At 39.6% G+C, this 17242-nt stretch overlaps 1 protein-coding gene across 12 annotated transcripts in view; it reads left to right on the forward strand.

Moving 5' to 3' along the window:
• Pcdh15 (protocadherin related 15) overlaps nt 1–17242 on the forward strand; it is a 535963-nt gene that overhangs the window by 421124 nt on the left and 97597 nt on the right. For all 12 annotated transcript variants that reach the window (XM_038341596.1, XM_038341597.1, XM_038341595.1 and 9 more), the window contains 2 exons: nt 3072–3181; nt 4973–5113. In XM_038341596.1, coding sequence (XP_038197524.1) covers nt 3072–3181; nt 4973–5113 — 251 coding nt within the window. The remainder of the gene's footprint in view (nt 1–3071; nt 3182–4972; nt 5114–17242) is intronic.

Genomic DNA, 17242 nt, shown 5'->3' on the forward strand with positions numbered 1-17242 from the left:
TATTGAATATCTTGATTATTCAGTTAAAGTAGCAAAAATGAATACAACGTATCATTTCCATGTTTGAGTTATTTTCCCAATGTTAATACTAGAAGGGTTCTTATTCCAGCTGTCAAATACACACACATACATCTTGTCCTAATCACAAAATAGATCCATCATAAAAATACAGCAGTTAGCTTATCACATATAGTAACAAGACAGAAACTTAGTCTAAGCACCAGCTATGAACTTCTACAAAAGAAATTCCAGGTTTGGAAATCATCCAATAGTTTGATTAATATGTTTTCTTGTGTCCAACATATTAAAAGGTAACATGTAATAGTATATCACAAATAAACATCTCAGAGTTCTAGTCTTTGAGTATCCACCTCAGCACAATCACAGCACAGCAAGCCTAAAGTGTAAGAATCACACCTTTGTCATCTGGAAGATTCAGCAGTTAGAAACCCAGGCATGGACTAGGTATGGCCTGTCTTGTGATCTCTCACAGTTTGATGTGACTGTCATACAGGTGTAGACCAGGGATAGTCTCATGTGAGGCTCATGTAGATCCCCAATGAACTGTTGAGCTTGGATAAACTTCTAAGCTCAAGGACTCATGTCAAGACTTAGAGGTTGTTAGATCTGGGGTCTTAGATTCATTTCAGGTTGGTGGTTGAACATCCCTTTTGGATTTTGTCACATTAAAAACTCCCCATGACAACTGACACAATTCTGTCCAAGGACAGGTGTTATCAATAATGTCTGCTGGTTCCAGTGAAGACAGAACCTTCAACTTCCTGCTATATGTAACACTCCCCAAGTAGCGGTTATTCTGTCCAGCATGGGATGTGGTCAAGAGTAACCACTGCCTGGTGTTAAATGTTCAGTTATGCCACTCAATCTCTTATCTGTTATTCCGCTATTCTGGTTAGATGTTAATAGCACATGACTCTCATACAGGAGAAGACAAATGAGCAAGAGGGAAGAATGCCAGGAAGAAATAGTTGACAATCATGTTAGAACTCTGTCTTGCCCGTGCCCTATGGATCGCTCCTTTTAATCCTATCCAGGATCAGTTCTACATGTTCACCCACTAAGCAACAGAGCTGAAACAAGTAGTCTTTCTTTCCTTTGTGAGATCAAATACTACAAATTTATAGTTAGGGATCAAATCCAACCTTAAAACTTTGTAAGTGTGCGGTCGTTCTTTACTATGTTAGTGTCATTTAAAGGTCAGAGTATTTCTACTTCACTGACCCAATACTGCAACAATATGGAAATTAGTTGCTTATGGAATATATTATTTCGGTAATATCTTACTTTAGAAATCTACTTCATCCATATGTCTTTTTCTAACACAACAGCATTAAAATTAATCAAGGAAATTGATAAAAAGTACTAAATAAAGAAGGTATGAGATAGAATTCACTGTTTCCATAAGTGAAATGCTCTTGGTAGGAAAGGCATGGGTACATCTACAACATAATTCAAATGTAGAGAGTCTGTGTACTGGCTGTTTTTGTGTGTCAACTTGATACACTTAGAGTCATGAGAGAGGAAGGAGCCGCAGCTGAGGAAATACCTCCATGAGATCCAGCTTTAAGGCATTTTCTCAATTAGTGATCACTGGGGAGGGTGATGGTGATGGTGTGTGGTGCCATCCCTGGGCTAAGGGTCCTGAGTTTTATAAGAAAGCCAACTGAACAAGTCAGGGGTAGCAAGCCCGTCAGCAGCTCCTCTCCATGGCCTCTGCTACCCCTGCTTTGCTCAGTCGGGTTTCTTATAGAACTGAAGGTAGAGGCACATCATGAAGGCAAAACTGACACATGCAATTAGATATTTACCCAACACCATAGAATATGCAATACCAGAATTGAGGTGACAATGGCTTATTAATGCCTGCCCATAAATTGTGGTGACAGTATCCATAGCGTTTGTGCATCAAGGAAGCTATGCACTGGGAGCAGCAGAAGTTATACAAAAAAATTCTTTACCCCCTCCCCACTCAGTTTTTACGTGAACTTGAAGTTGCTTTGAAAGTTAGTCTTAAACAAATGAGATGGGAACCTCGGCAACCATGAAAAATCTAGACAGGGCAGTGCACACGGGTTATCTCAGTGCTGGGGAGGGGGTAGAAAGAACAGAATCTCTGGAGCTCTCTAACTAATTACTCTAATGATATTCGTCTGTCCAGGTTCAGTGACTCTCAAAAATAGAATGATAAAAGAAGGCATCTCACATCAAGATCAATCTCTGGCCCCCACAGACAAGTGCACATACATGCATGCACACCTGCTCATATATGTACTCACACTCACACATATGAACACTCATATACACATGTATTCATACTCCACACATATAGCCATACATATAAACACTCATACAGACATGTATTCACACCTGCACATGCATATACTCACACGTACATGAACACTCGTACACACATACACCTATGTACATACAGTTGAACACACATGTATGCATACTATATACAGAAATGCAAAAATAACACGCTATGTCAAGAAATATTGATTAAAGGGATCAACAAGTCTTAAATTTGTCCACACATACAAATCACACATGATCAAACCTTCTAAATGTTAACATCAGAATTGTCATTTTTTAACATAAAGCTTCAAAGACTATTTAGGTGGGATTCTATTGATATAACCAATGTGATGGGCCTGCTATAAAATAATTTGTGTGTAATGCTTTAGGAATTGCAACTGGAAGGAAATAGCCTAAAATTTATAAAAGTATTACTGTTCATCAGGGGATTTGGGGTAGATAATTCCATGTTTTCAGTTTCACTCAAAAATAAATGTCACTTATATTTTTGATTGTGAGTCCAGCCTTCAAAGGCTGATCCATCTTGCACACCTTTAATCCCAGTACTTGAGAGGCAGCATCAGGAGAATCTCTGAGTTTGAGGCCAGCTTGGTCTACAGCGTGAGTTCCAGGACAGCCAGAGAAAACCTGTCTTAAAAAAATAATGATAACAATGATAATAATAAAAATATTGTACTGAAATAGATATGAATGAATAAAGGAAGGAAATGACTATCTTTTTTTTAACCCTGCAGACCTCCTCCTGTAAGCGAGCTTGCGACCAAAGGGACTGTCGTTGGTGTCATTTCCGCTGCCGCTGTCAATCAGAGCATCGTGTATTCCATTGTGGCAGGAAATGAGGAAGGTAAGTAGGAAATCCTGCCTATGTTTTCTCCAAAAACCAATAAATGTGGAATCAGGTGAACTTTTGATTGAACTATTATATTCTCTATCCTAATGTAATTGTGTCCATCTTCCATGTAATTTACGACTTGATTAATAGTTGCATTGCATTAGCTAAAGCCATTGTGTGCCGTGATTAATGCTTACCATTCAAGTATAGCTTTTACCCTCCCTTTTTTGGTGGTAGTTTTGTGACATTTCTTCAAAATGAATGAACAGTTATTTCAACCACAAGAGATAATTATTTTCTAGACTCCTCTTTCCCTTTGGTAGACCACAAGCCTGACCTCATGGCATACTAATCCTGAGGAAGTTTATATTAGTATAAATACCAAAAGAGCCATATCAGTGCCGACAGACAGGTGTGTTATGTAATACAATGCCCCAAATAGCCAAATCCGTTAACAAGAATGTTGTGTTTAGTCTCTCAGCCATGCTCAAAAATGTCGTTTGCTGTGTTCTGGGAATGATATCGTCTCCCACTTATATGTCCCCATCATGTTCCCACTAGGAACGAGATGTCCCACACTTGTTCCCACTCACATTCCCACCATGTTCCCACTAGGAGCAATTTCATCATCCACCCCTGAAATGCATTTCAGGCTTGTCTGCTGTTTTCTCTTCTGAGGCCCTAAGCAGCCTGAGACGTGATGGGTAGCTGAGAGCGCTTAATACATATTTAATATAGTCGATTACTTTGAATATTTGATCAAAGAGTGAACATGGCTGTTCCTTGGCATCTGAAAGGGCAGTCTTGAGACTGCCTGAAGGGCTTAGGTCCCCACCTCTCACTAGAGTGGGCTGCCCCTTCAGGAAGCGCTCATTGACCTGCTGTTTATTGATCCTGTTTTCTCTCCACCACCACATCTCCTTCCTGAGCTTCTCAGCTTGCTCTGGTGCTCGCCCTGTCCTTGTCCTTGAAGGTAGCAATAAACTATTTATCAACAGTTTCCACCACAGTGGCTATTTCGTGCAGCTTCTCTGTTTCCTCATCCAGCAAATGCTGCATGTCAGTTATGTGATAACAGCTCTTCCAGCGACTAGGAGTGTAGAGAAAAGCCAACAAGCATGTTCCCCGTGAGCTCAGAATTAAACAATCCAGTTACGGTTAAGCACACATGTAGAGTATTTCAAAAGATGTTGATCACTACAGAGAAAGGGTAAGGAAGGATGTAGGGAAGGAAGCAGTGGAGAACTATACCAATAGACAATGCTTCCTTCGTTCCACTTAAATTACTTACATACTAACTTAAAAAAAGCAAGCAAGGCAAATAATAATAAGAAGAAGAAATAACAATAAAAGCATTGTATAAAAGTAACCTACAAGCTAAATTTCAAACACCATATTCGGTGTTCATAGCCAAGCACCAAATCTGCAGGATTGGATGTGTGAAAAGTAAAAGTAGAAGACACCCAGTTAAACAAAATGCAACGAGATTCTGTAAGAGAAGGGGGGCCCTGCTAAAGCGGGACCATCTAACATCACGGTGACAGGAAGATTGCCAACTGAGCACTTGCACCCAGCAGACTCAAAATAACATGCAACCGAAGCTACAGTCTGAACGCGCCATTCAGGGAACACATATTGATAATCTGAAGAGCAGGAATGTGTTTCTGAATACCGGAACCCTAACACTTTGAAACTTAACAATTCTTTCTGATGTTTCTAATGCTGTTGAAACCATAATACCCTTTAAAGAGAATTTTTTTCTTGCCATATGAAGAAACTAAGGAGCTGTATCTTAAATTCCAGATAAGTTCGGAATCAACAATGTCACAGGGGTTATCTACGTGAATGCACCATTGGATTACGAAACACAGACCAGCTATGTGCTTCGGGTGCAAGCAGACTCTCTGGAAGTGGTCCTCGCCAATCTCCGGGTTCCTTCAAAAAGTAAGCTACATTTCTTAGGAGAATGAATATGTTTTGCGGGGGGGTTGCTGGTTTAATAAGGAGTTACATGTGCATAAAATAAAGCTATCTTTTGATGCTGTCAGAACCTCTGCAGTTGCTGGTAGCATTTGGCATGGCAACTCTAGGGATGAGATAATAACATACGTACTGTTTACAGATAATGTATAAAATACTGTTATGATAACCTCACTTGCATAAGTTCATCATTAAACTTCTCATCCCCCTTTGGAAGCCTGGGAGCATGGCTAACAATACTGCAATGTTGCATGACCACCAGACAGTGACTACATAAGAATAGAGGAAAAAGTATATTAAAAACCATAACTAGTGGGCTGGCAAGATGACTCAGAGAGTGAAGGTACTTGCCACCGAGCCTAGACATGAGATTGATCCCAGAATCCTCATTGTAGAAGAAAAGAATCACCGCCTGAATGTTATCGTCTAACTGCCACACACAAATGGAAGCATGCATATGCCCAATGTACACACAGAGAGACAGAGAGGGAGCAAACTATATAAAATTATGGTATTTTAGTATTTTTAAATCAGTGATTAACAGTAATGCCAAATTACATGCGCCATCCCATCTAATTCCCATGCATTTCTGTGTGATGATGACTACCCTTAGTTTCAGGGATGTTATAAAGTGACAGTCCGTACATCAAAGACGTGATGCCGCCAGAACTGTGATGCTCAAATATTCCTTTGACCTGTAAGAGCAATGTCACCACCATGGAAAAGCAAGGACAAGTCAGTTTGTAGAAAGAACTGGCCCCGGCGCTAGGAGATGTTACCAGTATCCCAATAAATCCATGTATGTAATACTTTCTCATGCAAATGAGACTTTTATAACCAGTGTGTCCTGGTTAAGATCTAGATGGTTACAGTAAAAACGCATTTCAGCTAACTTCATACAATAGAGGCACCTGCAGAAAAAGAAAGTTCCAATAAAGCCTCTAAGACAGTGGTTCTCAACCTGTGTTGAGGGGGTCAAAAGACCCTTTCACAGGGGTGGCATACTGTCCATCCTGCTTATCAGATATTTACATTATGATTCATAACAGTAGCACAATTACAGTTATGGAGTAGCAGCAAAAGTAGTTTTATGGTTGGGGGTCACCACAACATGAGGAACTGTATTAAAGGGTCACAGCATTAAGAAGGTTGAGAACCAGTGAGCTGAAACAGCCGCCTTTTCCCTTGACATCATCTTTCAACACCAAATTACAGCACGGCATGCATCAGCATCCCTCGACGGGGAATAGAAAAAGAGATGGAGAGGATGTGATGCTCAGAGAGAAAGCCAGGTGCTGAAAAGGGGCCCAGGGTGGGAAAAAATGGGAGATATGATATACAATCACATCAGCTCAGCCACTGACTGTCACTAGAGGAGACCGTTATCGATCTTAACTGTACAGCCACCCACACCCGTGTGTTAAGTAAAGTGTTAAGTAAAGATACATCAACATTATTTAAAAATCCAGGTCATGGGGCTGGAGAGACGGTTCAGAGGTTAAGAGCACTGCCTGTTCTAGAGGTCCTGAGCTCAATACCCAGCAACCACATGGTGACTCACAACCATGAGATCTGGTACCCTCTTCTGGCCCACAGGCATACACGCAGACAGAACACTGTATACATAATAAATAAATAAATCTTTAAAAAAAAGAACAAAAATTCAGGTCACATAATACATTTTAAATTAAAGGAATTAAATTGTCCTCGGAGACAGTACTTCACTGGCGTGTTTGAATTATCTTAAAATGGTAAACCACTTCCCCCAGGTTTTAAACATTTGTAATTTTTTAAAAATTTTATATGTACTGGGGTTTCCCTGCATGTGACAGCATGGGCATGGAGGCCCAAGAGGGAGTCCGATCCTCTGGAACTGGAGCTATCAGTGGTTGTGAGCCACAGAGTGGGAGCAGGGAGCTGGAACCGGATCCTCTACAAGAGCAGCAGGTGCTCCGAATCACTGAGCCATCTCTTCTGTCCCTTTGTTCAGGTTTTAAAGTCCTTAAGCTGGGGCCAATAAGGTGGATTATCAGGAAAGGGCAATTTCTGTCCGTCCCCAGGTCCCCATGATTGAGGAACTGATTCCTTCAAGTTGTCCTCTGACTCCCACTTACCTGTGATGAACCCACACATGTGCACACACACACACACACATACACACACACACAATGGATTAAATGGATGCAATTTTAAAACCCTATAAATGCAAGCATTTACACTTTTAGAGAAAGGTAGAAGATTCCATAGACTGTAAACTTCTCTGGCTAAACAAACAGATAAAATGTTATAAAGAGCAGCATTGTATATCTTGTTGGCTAAAACAGATATCTAAAAGAAAGGTATTATGTAACTTGTAAACACAGCACGTGGGAAAAGCTAATTGAATTGTAACTATCACTTTTCATTGAAACACATAGCTTTAAAAGGAAAATTTAACTGCAGGCTCAGGGTGTAGGATCTTGTATTTCAAAATGACTATTTTTGATTTTCAGAATAGAAAGATGGTAAGCTCTCTATATAAGCATAATACAAATAATTCCCTTCACTATAGTTTAAATGTAAAATGGAAGGCAGTGAAATTTAGCCAGTGCCCAGGTATATGCTTGACTGTGCTCTGGTGGGTACGTAGTGATGAGACCAGCTAGGAAATGCTCATGAATTACCTCTCAGAAATGCATGAAGTCTAAAAGGCACATGTTCATTTGAGTGCTGCCTGTTTATTTGAATATTGCTATTAACATTTCATGACTAACCTTTGCCTTCTCTTCGAAGTGAAGACACATGCATTTCCAACATCATTCCATTTATTAATAACTGTTAATGGCCTGTAATCAATCCCTAGTCCATTAACTATGCAAATAAGAAGACCATTATGTAAATTGAGGTTAATTAATTAATTGTCTAAAGGTTTTACTTTGCTACAAAATTAGCTACCCTAAGGATTTTAACTCTATTGTACAATATATTAATAAGAATCTAATTCACTGAAGTTGTATTTTATTGTGACTTCCTTATCAAGTGATTGTTCATAAAATAATTTTCAAAGTGAATTTTATAACTGTTCTATAAATGGATTTAACATGTGAATGAGAATTAAAACAGGCGATTATAGAGTTTATTTCATAGATCCAGCTGTAGAGTTTAAGACAGTAAGGACTAGTGGTTTTTTAGTGTTAGGATTAAAGTTGGGCATATTTCAATTTACTGTGAACTGGAGAGATGACTCAGCGGTTAAGATAACTGCCTGCTCTTCCAAAGGTCCTGAGTTCAATTCCCAGCAACCACATGGTGACTCACAACCATCTGTAATGAGATCTGGTGTCTTCTTGAGGAAGGGACCTGGTCAGTCGTCCTCACCAACTTAGACCATGAAACCCAATATGGACAAGTTCAACAGAACCACGATATATGGGCTGCTCATGCATGCTTTAGCCTTGCTAGGGCATAAATTTCATTTTTTCCATATTTCAACATCTAACTCTTACCTGACCATCACAGAGAAATATTAACATCTCTTCCACAATTCCAGCTACCTGCCATCATGTTTTTTCTAAATCTCATCAGAAACATCCTATCCATCTTTGAATATCTCCATGCTATCTCTTAAAGATAATGCCAACCCAAAACAACTCTGACCTCAAAGGGAATAAGTGATATTTTATTCTTGAAACAAAACTGACGACTGCTACCCAAAACATAAATTCAAGTTGTCCAGAAAGACTCATTCCATTGTGGCAGTGATTACATGCTTTTTGTTAAGAAACAGGACAAGGAAATTTATAAATTAAGGCATTAAAATACAAATAATAAAGGGTATTATCTGTGAGCCACAGTTGTGAGAGCTGGGAACTAGAAGTAGATCCTCTAAAAGAGCAAGTACTCCACGTAAGCCATCTCTTCAGCCACTTCATTCGGGCTTTAAAGTCCTCAAGGTGGGGGCTTAAGTGACTTAAGGTTGCTTAGCAGAAAAGAGCAATTGCTGTCAATCTCCAAATCCGCATGGTTGAGGAAAAGATTCCTACAAACAAATATTCCTGCAAGCAAAAGATTCCTATAAACAACCAATGGATACTACCCACAGGAAGCTTACCGCAAAGTGAGCAAATCTCTGCTATGGGTCTTGGATGCTACCTGACATCATAATTAGCTCTTGGGAGCAGTGATTCGCTTCGCTAACACAGTCTAAGGTCTCGCATGATCCAAACGATGTTGGGTCAGACACAGTAGTGAGCAGGAATGGCTTTCAAAGGAACTGAAATGAGCACCAGATAACCTGGCCCTGCTCACGCGGTGTCTGAGCGCTCCACCCTCACAAGTTCTAACCAGTCGTCAAGGCTTGTAGAACTTCAACACGGTAGGGATGGCATTGCAAACTTCAGTTAACAGTAAACACTCTTAGATCTTAATTATAACTCCACCACAGCCTCTACCTAAATCAATAAAATGTGCTGTCCTTCCCTATCTCTTCTGATTAGCTTTGGTTAGAATTATATTTTTTTTTAGATATTAAGATACCTATGCTTGTTACTTTTTGGTTTTCTTTGTTTGAATATCTTTTTCCATTTTTTTTCCTTAAAGTAATCTCTATTCTTGATGGTGAGGTGTGTTTCTTCAAGGCAGCCAAAAGATGGATGTTGCTTTCTAATACAATCTACCAGTTTTTGTTCTTTATCTGGGCAATTGAAACTATTACTATTTAGAGATATTAATGTTTATTAATTCTCTTTATTTTTCATTCCCCTATTTGATTAACTGTTCTGGGTTATTTATTCCTTGTGACCTCTTGGATATAGTTAACCTCTTCAGTCTGAAGTTTTCTTTCTACACCAGTGGTTCTCAGCCTTCCTAATGCTGCAACCCTTTAATACAGTTCTTCATGTTGTGGTGACTCCCAACCAAAAAAATTATTCTCTTGCTTCTTCATACCTCGCTCCAAAGTCAGAGTGAGTGCATTATGAGCCAAGTATAAATGCCCACAGCCTGGGAACACAGATGCAGCTTGACCTTTGCGTCACTGAGTGAGATGGCTCCTTGGGGAAAGACACCTGTCAACCAGTGTCTGACCCCTACATACTCCATAGTGAAAGGATGTTGTTCACTGAGATTCACAGGTGTGTCTTGGGTCATGATGCATGGCCACACATGAAAATAAATAAATATATAATAAGTACATCTTTTTTAAAAATCAAGTGAAATAGCATAACATTTAATGAACAAAAGAGAATGGAAAGGTTGATAGATGATAGATAGATTGATCGATCAATTGAGAGAGAGAGAGAGAGAGAGAGAGAGAGAGAGAGAGAGAGAGAAGTTACTTTAAACAGAGTACTCTCGACTTTCCACAACAGGCAACTTCTGGTAACATCCCTAAATGGTGTGTGTGGGGGGGAGTTTGTCTTTAAATAAAATTTAAAGCATTAATTTATATATTAAATAGTTTAATTCATTTTAAAACACACTTGCTAATAAACAATTATATTCTTTTTATCTCCTTTTTATTAATATGTATTAATTACATAATATGAGATTCAATAAAAACCCATGTTCAATGAAAACCTATGCTGAGGTTAGTCTTTTTTTAGCTCCTCCATTTGAGAAAGGGTGTGGTACTCCTCCTTCTGCTAGTGGATTGTTTCACTCATTTTCCCCCATGTCCTTGTACTTTACTGCAGATAACAAAGTCCCATTCTTGTTTGGGGGTGAATTATGTTGCATTGCATGTATACATAACGGTATTTCCCTATTCATCCATTGGTGGACAGCAGACACCTAGATTGATTTCATAGCTTAACTATTGTGATCATGGCTGTGTTCGGGGTCTTCCCTCTGGCTGCTGCTTTTATTTCTTGTGCTTTTTACCTAGAAGTAGAATGGAGGAGTGTTTTTTACGGCTCATCTAATTTTAATTTGACAAAGAAATTTCGTACTGGTCTTCAAAATGATTGTGCAACTTTAGTATCAATGTAGGAGAATTTGTATTCTTTTTTAAAAAACATGTTTTTCAACAAGAGGGTTTGTTTTTCCGTTTCCCTGCAGGCATTTATTATGTTTAGCTTTTGTTAATTAGTTGCTGTCTAGTCTCAGGTGGCATCTGTTGTTTTGGTTTCATTTCCCTGATAGATGATGTATTGATAATTATCCATAAATTTTACTGGTCATTTACATTTTTCCTTTGAGAAATATCTGTTGATGCCATTTAATCACTTTGGGGGTTGTTCTTATTGTTAAGATTTTTTCAACTTTCTAATATAATATATTCAGATAATATATTGTCAGATATGTTGGAAAATACATTCTCCTAATCTGTAGAACACTCTTCGCCCCAGTGATGTTTTCTGTGCTCTGCCGAGTCTCTTTATCTTGAAGGAATTGCCTCTGAAGTTTCGCTTTTGTTCCTTGTGCATTGAGAATCGTGTTTCAATCAATGTAAAATATTTCCCCATAATTTTCTTCTCATTGTTTTATAATTTCAGGTTTTTAAACTGCGGTATTTTAAGCATTTATCAACCAGAAAAAAAATATTTTAAATCAAAGATTAGAAAAGATATTTAAACAACACATATACTTTTGTAGGGAGTTATGAGATGGGGTAATTAGGATACACTATACCCATATATGAAATTGTTAAAGGATATATTTAAGTGAAAATAAAATGTAAATCTTTAAAATATAGTCTTTCAAAAGCTATGACCCGTGTCTCTGTTCTGAGTCCTTCTTTAGTAAGACTATAGCGTGAGAATAGTTGTAATGAACAGAGCCCAATTCATGTACAAGTTTTTGTTAGAATTACTAATATTACTAATATTGAGTGGGACACAGAATAGTGTTAGGGTATTTCTAGCAGGCATGAGGCCCTGTTGGTTCTTATCCCAATAAAAGCAAAATTGGTGTATAACGATAACTTTAAAAACAGAATGTATAAATATGTCCATTGGGTATTTGCTCAATGCAGGAGTGAATCTGGAAAGTTTAGGTCAAATTGTGAAAAGTTGGAGAGCCAGGCTAACAGCATCAAATGAATATCACAGTACTCATCCACCCAAGGACTGGCCGCCTGAGCACCACTTCCCTCCACATCCCCCACATTGGCTCTCAAGCCTTGGTTATACCAAAGATGAGCCACACCAGCGCTGTCATCAGAGGAATGTGCCAGGTTTCTGTTGTTCCTTAGTACTTACTATGGGAACAACCCATCTGAGGGATTACCTTTCTTGGGGTAAAGTCAGACTGGCTCCTATGATGTCTCCTACTCCATTCTCTAGACCTCCCCTACACCTTCAGTCCATTCTGACAGTATCGGTAATTTCTTTCTCTCCTCACATTCAACACTATTTATGATCAAATAATTGTGAACTTAAGAGCGTTGGTATTTCTAATAGACTGTCTGTCTTGAACACCGGCACCTCTTTAGTTTCTGCACATGTGCTATGTCTCTCCACACCAACCCAATTGCTCCTGAGTCCACAGAGTAAACTATCCTGTGTCTCAAAGCAGCGCTACAGAGCTGGTAACCACAAGACCATGTACAGAAGAGTATGACAGTATTTCTGCCACAGCGATACCCAAAATGCTTCATTTTTATGTAGTGTAAAAGAAGCAACATGAAACTTTATGACTGAGGTGGATTTATGTAATTCCATAACTAAAGTGGCAAGTTTTGCTTTATTGTAAAATTATAATTATCTTTAAATGTCGAAGAGAAAACCAAATCTTTTTACAAGCGTGCCATCATATTTTTGATTCCGTTAACTAGGCCTTCAGTCAGGAACAAATGACAGAGCAATTAAGATAAGCGTAAACTGGTGATAAAACAGACTCAAATGCTATTGATTTCATTTTATGGTTTCGCTTTAGGGTACAAGCTTGTAATACATTTCATTTTCTTGGCTTTTTCCAGTTTCAGACAGAAGGTCTGTGACAGATAATGCTAATGACTATTTGTTATTGACTGACTTACAAAAGCATTCTTCAAACAACTCAAGCCACAAAACTGAAGCATGCTACATAGTAGAGTCTTCACCATAAAAATGCTAGGTACGGTCAATGTTGTACGTTCATGTGGCTGCATTTCTAGAAATCTACGAATAATTCATTTATTTCAAATATGGATACCAGTTTAAAATAATGCCTTGTCATGTGTACCATTTTTTATCTCAAATGTTTTAGGCATCTTCTTAACCAGGAGTGGTGGTTAAAAATCTAAGCACCAGCGTTCAGCAGGCAGAAGGTAATGAGCTTAAGGATAATAAGCTAACCTAAGCTATATAGGTAGTTAAAGGATAGCCCAAACTGCTTGAAAAGATCATGTTTCAAAAAATTATTGATAATTTTGCTCAGTGGCAGATGCCCTAGCATACATAAACCCATGGATCTGATTCCTAGGATAAATAAATAACTAATAAAAAAGTATTTAAGAGATTAGGAATGCATAAAATAGTCTCCTTGCTTCTCTTTGAGAACTGACCACAAGTGAAAAGAAAAAAGATGTAATTTTATTCCTGCTTAAATTTTCTCTAATGACTGCAATTGACAGTTGTATGTGTTGTTACTCTGAGCCTTGTTCATACACTAAAATATTTTTCCCCTGAACTATGTTACCAGTGCCATCATCTGAGCTTCCGCTAAGCTTTTTAGTCCAAATTTGAATTAAGAATCAAGTCAAGATCATTTATTGAATTAAAAAGTTTTTAAAACTTGTATTCCATTTCAGAAAATAGAAAGCACAAATGCTCTATTAATAATAAGAGTCCTAAACGATACAATGGGTCCCTGTGCTTCTGCAATCAGAAAGACACTTGTTCCATGGAGAGTAAGTAACTCAATTTAATGCACACAACACTATTCATGCAACTGAAGTTCATTAAATAATGCATAGAACTAAAACATCATTTCTGAAAATGGAAAATTGAAGCAACTGCCTAGGCAATATAAAATACAGGATAAATCATCATTATTCTCTTCTAGATGACATGAATTCCTTACTGTTGATGAGTAAGAGTCAGCTGTATTTAGTTTACAGATATTTTATTTTGATCAGGGTTTGGATGTAACTCAGAGGAAGAGTGCTTGCCTAGCCTACACAAAGGCCATCTATAGTCCCTAGTATCAGAGAGAGGAAACTTGGGTCTGAAGCATAAAACCAGGGTTATGGAGAGAAAAGCTAAATAAGCCTTTTGGCTTCATGGGCTTTTGGATGCTCAATAGTGCCTGTAACTGAATGGAAAACCTTGACACGTCTGTCCTTCCTTTCTTGCCTGAACCTCCGGGTCAATTCCTTTCAGGCTTGTGTGCAGACATGCTGACTCTCCCTTGGGGCAGAACTAGTGCCCTCCTAGTCTCTCAGCAGCTATAACAACTTAAGCATCTGAAGTCATTCAGACAAGATGATGCTTGCCCATTAACCTATGCCAGCAAATCAATAAAAGCTGCCTCTTCTTTACCCAGAGAGCAGCCTGGCCTCTTTGTCAGGCTGGTTCTACTGCATTGATTGTAGAAGGCCCAGGCCAGTCAGGCCTGTGTTTTCCCTGTGTTTCCCGAGCATGCGACTCGGTTTTATTTCTATTGCTTCAAAGACAAAAGACCTCAAGTCTCCAATAGCATAGCTGACATTTGATAATTTCCCGAAGGTTTAGTACACCTGTTAGGTAGGTTTTCATTTATTTTATTCCTTACAGCCCGTGAGTAGTGGACTTTTTTTCTACTTAATGAAATACTTTATTTTGATCAGATTTTAAAAGCAGCTGAACCTGCTGGTTCTTGATTGTTGGGGGGGGGAGGAATCTCATTAACTAGACAAAGATAAATTTCAGCATTGTTGTTGCCTGAGTTTTAGGGCAACAACTGAGTCCAGCACAATTAATAGGCTAGGCTCCATAGCAAGCTGAGGGGAGCAATCATGAAAAAGCACAGAGGCATTTCCATCGGTGTGGCTGTGCTGAGAAGATGACCCAATAAAAGAGTGTCAGTGGCCAGCTCCACCCTCGGAGGACTGGCGGGAGCCTTAGGTTTGACTAGAGGGAGAATCAGGGCAAGAAGTTTGCACAATTAACCAGTGCTGGACAAGGTGTGTCTCCCCAGCCATCCTCTCAGCTACAGAGTTGTTTGAGAGGAGAAATCTGGTTCCTGTAAGATGACTCCCCTGTGTAGCATGGATAATAAAAACCCAGAGACAGATACTGGAGTTCAAGCTGAAAGATCAGAGATGCAACGCAACCAACCATTAGAGAGCTCTTACCTCTACGAAATCTTCAGACGGAAAAAGAGAGCAGGTTCCTGTCTCATCCTGCTTTATATTCCTCTCTAGTGCTGGGATTAAAAGTGGGCACCACCACCACCACCCAGCCTCTATGGCTAACTAGTGTGACTGCTGAGGGTGTGTGCCACCACTGCCTGGCCTGTATGGCTGACTAGCGTGGCTAACTTTGCACTCTGAGCTTCAGGCAAGCTTTATTTATTAAAAAAAAAAAACAAATAAAATATCACAATACACCTGCTTCAGAGTTTAGCCTCACCAACAGAATTAATTGCCCTAACTTTGGAGGTGCTCTGCCCAGTGATGCACATCTAATCCTGGAAACCAGGGAGACTGCAGCCAAGAATGATGATATTTATCTCTGTGCCTTTGGGCTTGCTGAGTGTGAGATAGGTCAGGCATATCTGAGTCTTTACCATATCTGTGCAGAATCATGAGGAGTATGGCCCAACATTCAGAAATACATGAAGGCAGAAACACTGGGCATCAAACCTGCTGTTAGTAACCTTATAGAATAAATGGGAGGTCGATGCTTTATAGAGAAAGAACTCTTTTAAAGACTGGAGATAGAACCCATGGCTGTGCTCATACTAGGAAGATGTTCTCTATCTGAGCATTATTCCCTGATAACAATAGTAGTTTCTAGAGCCAAAGAGATGGCTTAGTAGTTGTGAGCTCTCACTGCCCTTTCTGAGGACTCTAGTTCAATTCCCAGCACCCACTTCTGGTGGCTCACACCTGTCTATAACTTCAGCTCCAAAGAATTCGGTGGTGTTTCTGACCTCCAAAGGTACCTGCACTCTGTACACACACACACACACACACACACACACACACCTAATTAGAATAAACCTTGTTTTTAAAAGTTGTTTTTAAGTACCCATGATTGCTAGGTGCTGCAAAGTTAGGGGTTGACTTGAATGGGGTGGCAGGGACTGAAGAACTGGTAGACAGACATACAGAAAAGCTGTGCTCAGGTGACCCGTGCACTCTGCTGGAGACGCACAGGACTGAAGAACTGGTAGACAGACATACAGAAAAGCTGTGCTCAGGTAACCCGTGCACTCTGCTGGAGATGCAAAGGCATAAGTTCAGAAACCCAGCATCTTCAAAATGCAGAGCAGGAAGGAGAAAGAGGCAGGTGGCTGGGGTCCGTAGGCGGTCTCTGGAGTGAGCCGTCTCAGGCTGCCGTCATCCAGGAGGAGGTTGCTGCAGCTGATTATTTTCTATACACTGTCAGTATCGATGATCAGACCAAGAGAAGGCTTTGCCTTTCATTTGAGCCTGGCCTGAGAAAAGCCTTGCCGCAGTGGGACCCGTGGCATGGCTGTCTGTGTGTCAATAATACAAACGTCCTCGAGACGTCGTGTGCTCCCCACACAACATTATGTTTATATAGAGAACAGAAGTACCGTAGAAGTGCCATGTGCAAGACGTGTGAGCGGAAATGACCCTTTAAGCGAATCTTGGTCTCAACTGAAGTGTAATCCCATTATGCAAAACATCTAGGTGGCCGTTTTTCTCAATCCTATATTCATTACATCTATTTACTCTCAAGAAATAAATATAGCTGAGAGTGATACTCCATAGTCATAATCCTAGCTCTTGGAGATAGATACGGAGGCAGGAGCATCAGTCGTGGATGTCCTCTTCAGCTACAGAGTAAACCAATTCTAGCCTGGACAAACGCCGGTCTCAAGACAACCGAAGTCAAAAGCAGATTGAAAATGACTTCCGAGAATAAGGGCATCTTAATTTCTTTGCTTGCACCCTTCTCCTTTTAAAATGAACTTTTATTTCTTCGATCCGCATCAACCCCTGATTACTAGCCTGAGCTTCAA

The sequence above is a fragment of the Arvicola amphibius genome, chromosome 9 (assembly GCF_903992535.2).
Source record: "Arvicola amphibius chromosome 9, mArvAmp1.2, whole genome shotgun sequence".
Lineage (NCBI taxonomy): Eukaryota > Metazoa > Chordata > Mammalia > Rodentia > Cricetidae > Arvicola > Arvicola amphibius.